We start from the raw sequence: 16,079 nt of genomic DNA, 5'->3' as shown, positions 1-16,079 counted from the left end.
GTGCCATTTGGGATGTACATAGGACTATGTAAACATTACCTTTGTTCATCCACACACATCAGTTTTGCCTTGATATTAAGTAATTTTTGCTAAGTGAAAATTATTGGACAACAAGAAAGAAATGTATTCATAAGAAAAAAATATACACACCTTATTGTAATATCAATATAGATTCCAGTTGTAAATGGTATACATTATACAACAAGGTAACTCTTCAGGATGCTTCAGAGAACCAGTAGGCCTAGGGCAATAGAACATTACAAAAACTGCATGGTGGCCAATTTAATGTATTATTGCAACATTACAGCATTTTTTCACACTTATTTCATGAGTTTCAAAATGAGGACACTTATTTTGACGTTTTTACAAACATTATTTTTCTGAAGGAAGTGCTTGTCCGTGTTCTCGCGTTGTTACACGTATGAACGTGAACAGATTATTGTTTTATAAAGCAGCTAGACTGGGGAGATTCAGAGTGTTGTTCAACAGTTGAGGGAAACTGATATGCTGATTGTGAAGAAGGTGAATGTTATGGTGTTTATCGCGCATGTGATTAATTGTACTGCACAAACGAACAAAAAGTCCAAGAAACTGGACATAATAGTATCATCGGCTGAAAGGTTTTTGGGTTTCCATGACTTCACTGCCCAAACGGTGCAAAGAATACTGTCCGAAGATGCTATTTTTTTCTCAGGCCCCAGAACCTGCAGGGATGGGCGTTGGCAGTTGAATCTGAATAAAGGAGCGCATTGATTTTTGTTTTGTATTATTTTGTTAATTATTTGGGCTGATATACAGCCAAAACAGTAGGTGGCGGCATGCACCAATAGCATTTGTTTGCGGACCGCCATAATATCAAAGAAGAGGACCCCGTACAGAGGTGGCGGCAATACACAAATAGGTGTAGTCTTCCATAAATCTTTATAGAAGAAGAAGAAGAAGGCAGCAAGCTAGCTAAACAAGCGTGCTGTTACTCGACAAATTGCCCCGATATGACTGCTATCAGACCGTTCGAGATGGAGCGGCCAAGACACCGTCCGTTTCTGATCGGTGTTAGCGGAGGAACGGCCAGTGGCAAGGTAGGTAACTAATAATAGCTAGCGTGCCTTATCTAGCTGTATGGGTTAGTAAGAGCCAATTTATGCTTGATCCGAAAATGTGGTCGGAGCGTCGTAATGGTGGTGGCCAGATTGAGCTCTGTACGGCATCGCCGTGTTGTAACAATGCGGAAGGCTCCGTATAGCTCCGCATTGACATGATTGAGGGCGGAAGGTCCTGTGTAAACACAAACTCACTAACTTGACAACTTCCTTCACATCAGGGGCCTGTTGCACAAAAACTAGGATAAGGGATTAAGCCAGGATATCTTGGTGATCCTGGCTCAATTGATCCGTAATCCGGTTGCACTAAAGATGGATAGGGGGCAGGAGGATATGTTATGGTATAAATTACCATGGAGATTTATTCTGTGGAGCTAGCCTGCTCCAGACCAGGCTAAATTCCAGGATCTATTTAATCCATCCCTAATGTCAGTCAGCAGTCACCACAAATGGAAACCAATAGTTATTTCACTGCTCACTATACATTGTTATCACATATAACTAGACCCACTGTCATTATTTAAACGTTTGTGATCATTAATTTCAATGATTTTGGATAAAAAATGATTTTTAGATGATGTTGCTATCATTAGATAATTTACAGTTTCCCATAGACTATAAGGCTATATATAAAATGATAGAATATTAGGGCCACAGAGGGGAAAAAAACACAAGTCATAATATTGTAACCAGTTGTTTTAAAGGAGGACAGTTGTTAAAATGACAGATGTGGGGCATTTCGTGAAATTGTACTTCAGTATGGTTTCATAAACAAAGACATGCTGATGTGCCAGAATATTAAGTATCACATTGTCATAAGTATCAAAACTGTAAAAACAATATGTAGCTTTTCTGCAGAAAGAACCAGCCTCATAAATTTATGACTTTATCCTTTTTCTTCAGTGTGGCCCCTAGTACTCTGTCATATAAACAAATACACATTCCATATGAATATAAAAACACAATGTGTAACATTATGTTCCTTTATTGAATAAGGACAAAACAAAGCAGGTAAACCATCAGCTCCTTTCGAAACTGAAGTCACAGTGACTCTACAAGATGGAAAGCACAGAATCCAAGCATATTATACAAAATGATACATACACATTCAAAGGTCTGTATATAACACACCCTGCATGTCTGCACACTAAAATAAATGCAGGACAAATCCATACACATCAACTGAACAGACAAATGAATGGATGCAGTAGCCTCCCTGCAGCCTTGTATTACACACAGTATACCGCACAAACATCATAAGAGGCCAAATTCAGTAAAAAAACGAACCCAAAAAAACCCAAATTCCTCTGCCACCGCAGGAACATATTTAACCAAAATTGAAAGCACACATACTAACTAAATAATTCAACACATATTGGTCCCTCAACGGCCGACCACTGTCGTCATCAGGGGAAGATTGCCGATTGTCCCAGTCCATGGCTGGTGGCACTCTGGGGGCCCCTCTCCTTCCTCAGGCAGGCCACATTGTGGAGGACAGCACAAGCCACAGTAATATCACATGCCCTAACAGGGCTGACCCTTAATTTGTGAAGGCAGTGAAAGCGTGCCTTCAGGAGGCCAAAGGTCATTTCAACTCTGGCCCTGGTCCTGCATGGGCATGGTTGTAGGCCTGCTGTGCTTCCTGGGGGTCTGTGAAAGGTGTCAGGAGAAAAGGCTGGCAGCCATACCCCCTGTCTCCCAGCAACACACCAGAGAATTCACCTGTCAACACAAAATCTCATCATTACTACCTCATAAACACAGTGATATTCTTGACACAGCCATGATGGTTATAAATAGGGGTTGTGTGGCTTTACCTTGTGATAGGCACTGATAGATTTCAGAGGCCCGAAAGATTCTGGAGTCATGGACTGAGCCAGGCCATTTTGCCACAACATTGCTGATCACACAGTCAGCATTGCAGACCATCTGAAATCATAAGATGAGGAATATTACACCAATCAATGCACATCACTGGCAATGCAGAGTGTTCGTCAATGGACAATATCAAAAAGTTATGTTCACCTGAACATTAATGCTGTGAAAGGATTTCCTATTCACAAAATCGGCCTCATGGGCACCTGAGGGGGCTTTTATCCTTATGTGTGTGCAGTCCACTGCACCAATGACATTGGGGAAACCTGTCACAACAAAGTATGAGTATCCTACTATGTGTTAACAGTTGTCCTGTAATTTGTAGATCCTCTTACCTGCAATCCTATAGAACTCCTCTTTGATGTCACAGAGTCTTCTGTGGCCAGGGAAGGAGATGAAGACATCTGCTAATGCTTTGATAGCCAGACACACATCCTTATTGTGCGGCAAATTGTGGCCTTGTTCAGCTGTTCTGCATCCCCCCACTGAGTACAGGAAGGCTCCACTAGCAAAAAAGCGCAAGGCACACAAACCATTTGCTCCACACTCAGTGCATGGCTCCGTGCAGTGCGGTGCTTAATCCTGGGACCCAGTAGTCTGCATAGATACCTGATGCCATCTGCAGAAAACCTGTATCTTTCATATAGATGGTCATCAGGGAAGGCCAGTGGGTCCAACCGGTCCCCTGAAGACCCTTTCTCGCCTGAAGGCTCTCCCTCAGCACAAGTGCTTCTTCATCCACCACATCTCGCACGAATGGGCATGCCATTGTCAGAGCAGAAAGGAACACACAATTTTGGGCCTTCATATAGGCTAGTGGCCACACCTGGTGCTGGGGGTGGGCAAAAGAGGGCGATGCCTTATAACGATGACTTGGTTGTACTGATTGCTGGGAAAATAAAAAAACCTTAGAAAGATGCCACCGTCCTGTGTGCTCACATAAGAGCTCATATGTCATGGCTCACTTGACTTTTACGAGAATATACCTAATTTTATTTTGAGCTGTGTCATCTTCTTGGGAGCTGGGGGAGGAAAGAAAAATAATGATTAATACATTTGTGTTACAGTTAGCATACAGTGTACATTGAAGGCATATCTCACCTCCCTCTCAAGTTTTTTTATTTCAAGGTCCAGTTTCCTAATTGTCCTCTTTTTATTTCGGACTCCAGTGCAAGATTTTCCATCTTTTTCTTCTTGTACTGAATGTCTATGTCTGCCAGTTCTATTTGGCGCCGGAGGTGGTTGCCATACAACTTTCTGATAGCTTGTGAGCTCTGTGAACACAATACCAATTAGCGCAGCTGGAATTTGGCAGGATGTGGTGTCCTTTTATTAATACGCACTATGTTGCCAGGCTGGTTTCCCACTGTATAGCATCTGGGTCCTGTAAAAGAAATTAGATTTTTGATTTTGATGAGGACTCCTCACCATTGTAGAGTAAATAGTACTTTCACAGTCTTAACATGATACCTCATGCCTTCTGGAATCCAGAGATGGTCTCCTCCTCATCATCGTCTCCATCATGTGCTGTTGCTGCTGCACTGGGGCCTTCACCCTATCACATTTAATCGGATTCATATTGAAGCTAGTAGACAAGACATGCCAGGCCTACAGTATGCCTTTGATGGAGTACTCACTGGATCAGCATCGTCTGGTGCTTGTGCTGGTGGCTCCAACAGGAACACAGTGCTGCCAGACACTGCAAGGCAATAGGTAAACCAAAGTCAGACAGTCCAAATTGATTCAATATGAATGTGGTTGTATCCCATGTAGAGATGGGAAGGACATACCTTGAATGAAGCGGGTGGCATCTTGGGAGGAACCTATGCTCGTCTCTTTCCCCCAGGGATCCCCTCTAAGACGGGCCTGCCTTTATTTAGCCTCCAAGGCCATGTCCTCTGCTGGGGGTAAGGTCAGCCTTTGGTGACCCACCACCATGCCTTGTCTGTGGGTATTCTTTTTTCACTGCTAAAACAGTACAGACAATGTGTGAGCAGGCACCTTCTGGGTACAATATATGCTTGTGCTTTGTTAAATATTAGTCAGGGACCATACCATTCTGCAGAATGTTCTTGTATTTGATTTTGACCTGCTGCCATGTCCGTTTTGGCCCGTTCATGTTTGCAATCTACACACACACACACACACACACACACACACACACACACACACATTTAATGGAGTCACACTGCAAAAATTACTTGGTATTTTTGTCTTGTTTTCAGTAAAAATATCAAAAAATTTATCATGCTTTATACAGTGTGATGGAGTTACTTTACACAATTTCACTCATATCTGCCGTGCATTTCAATTAAAAAATTTAACCGTTTCATAATTACAGTACAACTGCATTTTTGGAGATGTGAATTAAATATTTGAATTGTAATTGTGATGTTTCAGCGGTGCGTGAGTGTGTAATTGTGCACTACTTACGCATTCAGGCGGTCTGCAATACTTTGCCACGCTTTTTCTCTTTGCTTTATCACTGTGGCGGTGTTGCCTTTCTTCTTAATTATATATTTTACCTCCTCGTATGCCTCCATGAGGATTTGTAGCTTCCGGCCGGGAAAAGTACGCGGCTCTAGTTGCCATGGTAAATCAGTTAATCTGTGATCTGTGGCGGGGGTCTATTTGAGTGAGCCGTGAGCGCGCACCTATCCAGGATTGGTTTCACCTGGCTTAATGAATCCGTGTCTGCTCATCCTGGCTTGGTCTTTGTGCAACCAATTAAGCCTGACGCACATGTTTTGGCTTCATTGAGCTCAGCTGAGTCATTTATCCCCGGATGTCTTAATTCTACTTTTTGTGCAACAGGCCCCAGCTCTGCGCACACATGAATGCCTTGACTTCTGCAGAGGCCATATCACCGTAAATACTGCACGGCAGATCAGAGATTGACCATGAAGCGCCTTTAATTTTAGGTCACGTCAACAAACAGTACGCGTTAATCGAAACGTTAGCTTTCGTTGCCCCATGCACTGAGAGCAGACACGCCCCTGTACCAAAACGTGATAACAATTTGTATTTTCTTTGGCCTAATAATTTACTAACGTCTGTTTTCATAAATTTAAGGCACTTAAGGTTAGCTAGCTAATGGTATACAGCTAGCTAGCTATCTAGTTAAATTATTGCACACTCTTAGCTTGGTTGTGATGAATGACTAGTGTGACTGAACTGAAACGTTTGAGCTTATATGATTGAACTGTGGCGTTTGACCCTGCAAAATACTGGTTAAACAATTAGACTGAAATTATTCGGTTTATTGTTGAAATATAAATATGCACCAACTTTAACTAATTAAGTGGGAATGATTTGATTTAAATAAATAGACTAAAGTACTTTAAATAACGGCAGAATATTGGGCGGTAAGATAGGAGAGGGAGGTGAGGTGGGGGTCGGGTGTTGTAGCAGTTGCTAGGCGACCTTTGCATGTATAAATTAGGGAGAGAAAAAGAGTTTGTGTCACAGTGTGTGGCTAGCCTGTCTGATGACTCCAGCAGAACGTGAACAGGGGACCAGTCAGAGGTTGTGTGGTGTGGCTAGCCTGTCTGATGACTCCAGGGGAATGTGAACAGGGGACCAGTCAGAGGTTGTGTGGTGTGGCTAGCCTGTCTGATGACTCCAGGGGAATGTGAACAGGGGACCAGTCAGAGGTTGTGTGGTGTGACTGCCATGAGCTAGCTGCCTGTCCCTCCCTGAGTCTGGTAAATACCCAAAACAATCTCCAAAGAAAATGCCATACCTCGCCATAACTGCAGAAACAGAGAGATATGGCATGGCTGGCTGTTTTTAATTATTTAAAAGTTAACATTTTAGAAGACACTTTTATCCAGAGCTGACTTCCAGTAGTGAGTGCATACATTTCGTTCTCTTCTTTTCTTTCATACTGGTCCCCACGGGAATCGACCCGCAACCTTGACATTGCTCTACCAACTGAGTCACAAGGGACAACATTCATGGCTTGTGGGGCCATGTGTGGTGCCGTCTGCAGATTATGGAGCATGTATCTAAGGGCTGGTAGCTAACCTGTAGACTACTCCGCCCTCATGTAACTAAGATGAGGAAACGGATCACAATTCTAAAACTGAGAAAGAACCCTAACTAGGAACACCATTTCCATTTTAGTCATTTAGCAGACACTCTTATCCAGAGCGACTTACAGTTAGTGAGTGCACACATATTTAATTTTTTTCCATACTGGTCCCCTGTGGGGAATCAGACCCACAACCCTGGCATTCGCAAACGCCATGCTCTACCAACTGAGCTGAACGGGACCATTGATAGGGCAACATTAAATTGATACATAAAGAACACATAATGTAGGGACGATTTCCTAATTTATGCACACTCACTTTTCTCACTTACTTACTTAAATGTACCATTGATATCAGTGCATGATTTACACCAAACTGAGTTACTTATATAAAAACACATGTAAAGTTTTTTGGCCCAAGTAATGGTCCCATAGTGTGTTTGTCATTGAGTTTTATGTGTGGAGTGTGACAGCAGCCTGTGTTACCTTGTGTTGTGTAGCAGTGCTTTAACAGGTGAACTGATCCTGTTAGTGGCTTAGTGTTGAGCTAAATCAGATTAGCTTTGTTCAGTCACCTAGCCTATGGAGCTATGGAGGCCCGTAGCCCACCCACACTGAGCTTGGTCCCGTTTTCTCTCTCTCTCTAAATTCAAAGGGGTTTTATTGGCATGGGAAACATATACTGCCAAAGCAAGTGACTCAAGTGAATTACACAAGCAAGTAATTAACTCTTTCCTTTATTCAGAAAAGCACAAACAGGTCCAATTCCTTCAAGCATCACAAAACACAGTGGGAACTCAAGCCATGCATCAAATGACCGATTGCTTTAATTCGATTCACCCCTGTGGCTACAGTAGTCCATGAGGCATAGGAGGTTGGATGTTTTGTCCCCTCAGGAGTAAGAGCTCAATTCTAAATAGCCTTTGTCTCAAATGGCACCCTATTCCCTACACAGTGCATTACGTTTGACCAGGGCATAGGGCTCTCGTCAAAAAGTAGTGCACTATATAGGGAATAGTGTGCCATTTTGGGACACAGGCTAAATCCCCTTGTTGTCCCTTGGCTGGTTCCACTACCAAGCCCACCGAGACAGACCAGCCGGTCGTCTCCTGGTCTTACCTGATCTGTAGGGCCACACTGGTCACTCTAATCTAACCTGATCTGTAGGGGCCCGCTGGACCCTTATTGTTTTTCAGATGATGGTCATAATGGAGTAATCTCTGAGAAATAGATTGATTTCTACTGTAATCTCCTAAACCCAAGTGACCTTTACAACTATGGCTGGCTGCTTCAGGCTTTGAAATAAGGGAGCAACATAGAGCTTACTTAGGTTTCTCTTTCTCTTCCTTCAGCAAACATTATGGTAGTGCCTGTTACTTATCCAGGTCTTTATTCAGTAGTAGGCTACCTGTAGCTATTTGATTTGGGTTTGTGTTAAACTGTAGGGTAACGTAAAACAACCAAATGTTTGGGAAAATGACTTCCGAACAGTGAATTTTTTGCTAAACCTCACATTCAAACCAACATAATGAGGCATGATACACTTGTTTTAGACCACCACACGATTACATCACTGTGCCAGAGGAACAGGGTACGTTCTGTGTGTTTTCATAAGAAACAAACAATACAATCACTAGACCTCCATCCATATTATTGTGACATTTCTGTTAAGCCATTTGAGAACTTTACAACAAAATGTCTCAAGTAGCTATTCACTTTTGATTTTCCCATACAATAACACCTGAGTGTATTTTCAGAGGGAAACATTTAAGAAAAAACGATTTATCAAATAAGAAGCCAAACATTTTGGTCTGAAGTGTAGTGGCCAATATCAATAAAGTAGGCCTATATATACTTATCCAAAGCTCTCAGTTAACAGTCAATCATTTTCTAGAACTATTTTTCTCTACCACTTTGAGAGGGCATTTCAGTCATAACCTTGTGTTATAGTTGGGTTTTGTTTAGCTTGGAATGAATATCTCTTTGATTATGTTTTCTATTTTTCCAATACCAGATTTGAATTCCGCAATTTCTAACAGTTGTCATGCAGGAATAGGAGAACTTCGTGATGTGATGTGACATTGCTAATGAAATGGGGACGTCTCTTGCCACCAAGCCATCAATTAAACTAACGTTAGTGTCTTGTTTTTCTGTCTGTGAGATTATTTTGAAATGTGTCAGCTACTGCTCTCTGCTCCAACCTCATCATCAAACTGAAAATATGCCAAATGTCAATACATTTCCTGCGTGTGACAGGTCTTTAACATGGTATATTACACACAATTCATGGAAACTTTACTCAACTCACAAAATGTTGAAATACACATAACCCCTTTCTATGTGATAGATTTGGCTAAACTCTGCTAATCTAGGAAATAATAAACCTGTCTGTTTTTAGTCAACAGTATGTGCCAAAATCATGGAGTTGCTGGGCCAGAACAAGGTGGACCATCGTCAGAGGAAAGTTGCTATCGTCAGCCAAGACAGTTTCTACAGAGTCTTGACACCTGACCAGAAGGCCAAGGCACTCAAGGGGCCATTACAACTTTGACCACCCAGGTGGGGGTGGCAGGTAGCAGCGGTTAAGAGCGTTGGGCCTAAAGATTGGACCGAAAGGTCGCTAGATTAGAATCCCTGAATTGCTCCTGTAAGTCGCTCTTGATAAGAGCGTCTGCTAAATGACTAAAACGTAAATGTAAAATGTACTACAGGCCTGTATGAATTGTAATAACATAAGTATAATCGTTGTAATAACATAAGCTCTCAGTCAGTCACTTATCACTTAGATAACGTTGGTTTAGTTAATCATGGCGTTTAATGAATCTTTGCTAGAATTATAAATGGCTAATGTTCTGGCTGAACAGTGTAATTGAGTTAATAACCTTAATGTTTATTACAGATGCTTTCGACAAAGAGTTGATGTACCAAACCCTGAAGGATATTGTGGAGGGGAGTGTGGTGGAGGTGTCGACATATGACTTTGTCACCATTCCAGGTGAGAAGGAAACATTCCATCCAGACCCAGTGTACGAAATGCCCCTTCTTGAATTCAGACAGACGGGATCAAAATGCCCACCCCTCCACATTCCAGAGCTCAGATAGATGACCCTTGACCTAAAGAAAACCAAAAAGAACTGGGTGTATTCATTAGTCTGATTTCATTGCATTAGTCTGTTGCAAAACATTTACTCCAAACTGAAAACTTTGTGCAATGAAAACAAGTTTATTTTGGACAAATTCAGATGGGTCTCTCCCGTTTCGTTTAGTCTGTATGCTTCCGTTTGGACCCTAGAGTAACCGGTTTCGTTAAACGTTTGGCAAAAAGACCAAACGTTTTGCACACTAGGCAGTTCCCAACTAAATAAAATCCTGGTTGACCCAGAGTCGTCTGTTCTTTTGACCAATCGCTTTTAAAAGCGTGTATTTTCCAAACACCCCTATGTTTGAATAAAATCAACTATATGTAGGCTACGGAGCTTGTCTGATGGTTTAAGCACTGCGATTAAAAATGAAGACACACAAATGACTAAAGAGGGAGCCAGAGATCAATATAGCCTAACCAGAATTTTAAAAAAACTGTTCCTGACCCCCCTCCTCCCTCTACTGCTGGTCTTCGCAGATTCTGCCGTTACGCTCCTGAAGTTGCCGGTAATAGGCTCGCCAGCGGTCGTTAACCTTTTCCATTTGGAGTGCCAAGTTATCGTACCATTTCTACTGAACTGCGTGCGTGCCAGTTATGATTTTCATTTTAGTAGAACAGTTTCATTTAATTTATAATAGTCTTCAAAACTCAAAATCAATGTTGTGGTTAATCAACATTGAAAATGATACTAAATCTAAAAGTAACTTCTATTGCCATTGCCAACTATGTAAAAATAGCCTACATATAGCCAACAAATAAAAACATTGCAGCCTGCAGGTAGAAAATATCCTGATAAAAATAAATATACTATAAATCCCATTGGCTGCATGGCCTGTCTGCAAGGAACTTAAAACATTGTATCAACTATTAACTTGGTCCAGCCTGATGCTCGTGCTAGCAAACTTGCAACATTGTATAAAATGTTTTGGGCCCTCAGTTTCCTGTGCCAGTGAGTTCCGGACAGACAGACAACAGCTGTAGGCTATTTTGCATAAGTAGAAGTAATCAGGTAGGCCTATATTGTGACGTTTCCACTGGATCAGAGGATGACATTTATTTTGCCTTTCATGCTGTGTGGTTATCGAAAGGGAGAGAGCTGGAAATAATTTTGAAATAGGCTACGTTGAGGAACTATTGTCATTTTCAATGGATGTAAAAACAGACTTCATTTACTTGCTGTATGAGGCAAAGAAAAAATTACTTTGAGAAGCTCCACAGTGATGGTGAATTAAGAAAATCAGAAATAGTATCAGATCCCCAAATGGGCACATTTATAGGCCTACATTTGCGCGCGGCCAGGCTAGCCTAGGCCTACTTCTATGTGTTACAAGGTGCGTGTCCTTACTCCAAGATTGACAGGCGCGCTCCAAACAAAAGACAATGAATAAATTAACAACTCAGAAATAAACGTAGGTTGTGCGCTCTGCAAACAACGCGTCCACTCCGACAATGACAACGGTAAGACTGTAATAATAATAATACATTGAATGCATTAACAGAAAAAAAGCATTAACAGAAATTACCATAAACAAACATTGTAATTAGAAATGATGGTAATTAACGATAAATGTACTAGTGGTGGTACTGGTGTGCCATCCCCGCGGTCTCCAATGGATTAGTCCACTGAGACAGGCGTCAATCAGACCGGTGTCGTGTGCCATATATTTAAAAAAATATATTTGCCACTGTGAAAACTAAGTGCAGACAGCCATTCTGATTCTGTGTTGAATCATAGAGCACGGCACCTACTGCTTTCGGCCGTTCATCGTCCCGGTGTGTGCAGCCTCAGACATGAATGTCAATGCATTTGCAGATTAATTAACACACACACACACACACACACACCATGCATTCACGTGAAAGTTAGTCTGTCAATAGAATACCTCTGTGTGTACTATACATTTGGTGCTTAATGTGTGTGTGTTTTCCAGGCTGCAGGACAGGATCACGGTGTACCCCGCTGATGTGGTTCTGTTTGAGGGCATTCTGGTATTCTACTCTCAGGAAGTGAGGGACATGTTTCACATGAAGCTCTTTGTGGACACTGACTCTGATGTCAGGCTGTCCCGCAGAGGTACTACTGAAACACACACACACCTAACAAGGGGATTGTCACATGCACGTCCACTTCCATACTCATACACACACTTTTCTCTAGCATATTTGATGTATATACTGTATTGTCACATTTGTCTTGGTCCTGACCTGGTTGTTGTTGTTGTCTTGGTCCTGACCTGGTTGTTGTTGTTTTTGGTTTTGACCTGCAGTTCTGCGGGACATGAAGAGAGGCAGAGACCTGGAGCAGATCCTTAACCAGTACACCACGTTTGTCAAGCCAGCCTTCGAGGAGTTCTGTTTGCCTGTAAATGTCCAGCAGAGCCACACCCCTCACCATACACCGATGATAACTAACAGAAAATGGACACTTTCATTCATTATTAATAGGGCTAATTATGGACATTTAAAAGATAATGACACATATAACACCCAGTGACTAATTTATATTATGTTCTAAATGCAGTCTTTTGAGAGCATTAGCTACCAAATTTAGATTGATTAGTTATTTTCCCCCCCAGACCAAGAAATATGCAGATGTAATTATTCCTCGAGGAGTTGACAACATGGGTAAGTTATAGCACTCTGATGAAGCCTTCAGACTCATACCCTCTCCATATCCCTCTCTCTCCATACTCCTCCCTCCCTCCATCTCTCTTATTAATCTGCCTCTCATGCTCAGTGGCCATCAACCTCAACGTGCAGCACATCCAGGACATCCTGAATGGGGACCTCTGTAAGTGGCACCGTGGAGGAGTGGTGAATGGGCACAGCCGGGGCTTCAAGCGGGCCATCTCGGAGCAGGGGGACCTGGATAACGCCACCTCCAACCTCCCCCTAGGGAAGAGGGTCCTACTGGAGCCCAGCAGTCGCCCCCACTTTTAAATGGAAGATCAGTTCTTGTTCACATCATGTTTCTACAGTGACAGGCATAGCATGATTTGTCAATCAAGATTTGGTTGGTGAGGTGATCAGAACACTGGTACTCAGGGCCCGTATCCACAAACCATCTCAGAGTAGGAGTGCTGATGGATCAGTGCTGATGGATCAGTTTTGCCTTTTAGATAATGAATAAGATTATATGGATAGTTTATAAAGTTCAGACTGACTCTTCACCCTGACTCTTCCTAATAAACGGTATCATTATTTTACTGTCAATGATCTGTATGCAGGTGTGCTCAACCAGGTCAACAAAGAGGATATCCAAGGTAGCCTATCATAAAGGTGTTGTCCTAGTGACCTGCCCAGGATGTGAAAAACACCACATTATTGCTGACAACTTGGGTTGGTTCTCTGACCTGAAGGGAAAGAGGTTGGTGGCCAAGTTAATGTAGTTGTGAACATTTTACATGCATGCACAGTATTACAATGTTATGCAGGCAGGGCACTCTCGCGTCACCTCAGGTAGCGCAAACCCACACTCGTTCAGAGCCCTCTGCTGCGCATTTCACCATCCACGTCAACTTCCCTGATTACACGGTAGTTCCCCAGTGTAAGGCGCTGGTCGATTCAGGCGCAGCTGGGAACTTTATGGACAGGTCTTTGGCTAATAGTCTACGTATTGTCTCCTGTAGCTCAGTTGGTAGAGCATGGCGCTTGCAACGCCAGGGTTGTGCGTTCGATTCCTACGGGGGCCAGTATGAAGAAGAAAACATTTTTTTATGCACTCACTAACTGTAAATCACTCTGCTAAATGACTTAAATGTAAATGTATTTCCCCTATTGATAGTGACATGCACAGAAGAGAAATGGAACTGCAGTCATAGTGAATCATAAGTGAATACCGTATTAATAGGCTGTAACGTTTGTGTGGACTAAAGGGCCCTACACACTTCACGCAAACCCAGCATAATATTCACAGGTAGTTCTAGGTACTTTTGTGTGACTCAGATTTTGGAACGGACCATATACGACGCTCCTTCGCTCTGTTTGCATGCAGCCTCCTTAAGACTTGAGTATTATTCCTGAATATTTTTTATTTTTATTCATGGTTTGTTTTTTTCCCTACAGGAACATTGAGGAAATCCTTGCAGCGAAAGGGGAGAAAGTGAAGAGGGTAGAAGGAGAGGCGGTCTTCGAGATTGTTGTAGACAAGTCCGGCAAGGATTCAACACAGACTGCTCAAGATGCAGATGCAAAGAAACCTTCACCAGAGTCTGATGACTCAGGGAAATCATGACTAACTCTCTTTTTATTATTATTTTTTTATTTTTTTATTTCACCTTTATTTAACCAGGTAAGCCAGTTGAGAACAGGTTCTCATTTACAACTGCGACCTGGCCAAGATAAAGCAAAGCAGTGCAATAAAAACAACACAGAGTTACATATGGGTTAAAAAACAAAGTCAAAAATACAGCAGAAAATATATATACAGTGTGTTCAAATGTAGCAAGTTATGGAGGTAAGGCAATAAATAGGCTTTAGTGCAAAATAATTACAATAGTATTAACACTGGAATGCTAGATGTGCAAGAGATTATGTGCAAATAGAGATACTGGGGTGCAAAAGAGCAAAATAAATAACAATATAGGGATGAGGTAGTTGGGTGGGCTAATTTCAGATGGGCTGTGTACAGTTGCAGTGATCGGTAAGGTGCTCTGACAACTGATGCTTAAAGTTATTGAGGGAGATAAGAGTCTCCAGCTTCAGAGATTTTTGCAATTCGTTCCAGTCATTGGCAGCAGAGAACTGGAAGGAATGGCGGCCAAAGGAGGTGTTTGCTTTGGGAATGACCAGTGAGATATACCTGCTGGAGCGCAGACTACGGGTGGGTGCTGCTATGGTGACCAATGAGCTAAGATAAGGCGGGGATTTGCCTAGCAGTGATTTATAGATGGCCTGGAGCCAGTGGGTTTGACGACGAACAGGTAGTGAGGACCAGCCAACAAGAGCGTACAGGTCACAGTGGTGGGTAGTGTATGGGGCTTTGGAGACAAAACGGATGGCACTGTGATAGACTACATCCAATTTGCTGAGTAGAGTGTTGGAGGCTATTTTGTAAATGGCATCGCCGAAGTCAAGGATCGGTAGGATAGTCAGTTTTACGAGGGCATGTTTGGCAGCATGAGTGAAGGGAGGCTTTGTTGCGAAATAGGAAGCCGATTCTAGATTTAACTTTGGATTGGAGATTCTTTATGTGAGTCTAGAAGTTGAGTTTACAGTCTAACCAGACACCTAGGTATTTGTAGTTGTCCACATACTCTAGGTCAGACCCGTCAGTGGTGATTCTAGTCGGGTGGGCGGGTGCCAGCAGCGTTCGATTGAAAAGCATGCATTTAGTTTTACTAGTGTTTAAGAGCAGTTGGAGGCTACTGAAGGAGTGTTGTATGGCATTGAAGCTCGTTTTGGAGGTTTGTTAACACAGTGTCCAATGAAGGGCCAGATGTATACAAAATGGTGTCGTCTGCGTAGAGGTGGATCTGAGAGTCACCAGCAGCAAGAGCGACATCATTGATATACACGGAGAAAAGTGTCGGCCCAAGAGTTGAACCCTGTGGCACCCCATAGAGACTGCCATAGGTCCAGACAACAGGCCCTCCCGATTTGACACACTGAACTCTATCTGAGAAGTAGTTGGTGAACCAGGCGAGGCAGTCATTTGAGAAACCAAGGCTATTTAGTCTGCCAATAAGAATGCGGTGGTTGACAGAGTCGAAAGCCTTGGCCAGGTCGATGAAGACGGCTGCACAGTACTGTCTATTATCAATCGCGGTTATAATATCGTTTAGGACCTTGAGCGTGGCTGAAGTGCACCCATGACCAGCTCGAAACCGGATTGCATAGCAGAGAATGTCCGGTGGTATTCGAAATGGTCGGTGATCTGTTTGTTAACTTGGCTTTCAAATACTTTCGAAAGGCAGGGCAGGATGGATAT

The 16,079-nt window shown here is 42.6% G+C and overlaps 1 protein-coding gene and 1 pseudogene across 1 annotated transcript; both read left to right on the top strand.

The window, feature by feature from the left end:
• The first annotated feature begins 616 nt into the window (after nucleotides 1-616).
• LOC123487209 lies at nucleotides 617-13,321 on the top strand (annotated as a pseudogene).
• Nucleotides 13,322-13,341: 20 nt separating this feature from the next.
• LOC123487208 (DNL-type zinc finger protein-like) lies at nucleotides 13,342-14,393 on the top strand. The gene is made up of 2 exons (XM_045218368.1): nucleotides 13,342-13,517; nucleotides 14,216-14,393. The coding sequence occupies exons 1-2, from the start codon at nucleotides 13,363-13,365 to the stop codon at nucleotides 14,382-14,384; spliced, it is 324 nt and encodes a 107-aa protein (XP_045074303.1). The 5' UTR covers nucleotides 13,342-13,362; the 3' UTR covers nucleotides 14,385-14,393.
• Nucleotides 14,394-16,079: the final 1,686 nt, after the last annotated feature.

This window comes from Coregonus clupeaformis, unplaced genomic scaffold (genome assembly GCF_020615455.1).
Source record: "Coregonus clupeaformis isolate EN_2021a unplaced genomic scaffold, ASM2061545v1 scaf1528, whole genome shotgun sequence".
Classification (NCBI taxonomy): domain Eukaryota; kingdom Metazoa; phylum Chordata; class Actinopteri; order Salmoniformes; family Salmonidae; genus Coregonus; species Coregonus clupeaformis.
The sequence above is the reverse complement of the archived record's forward strand: the minus strand, read 5'-3'. Positions and strand labels throughout refer to the sequence as shown.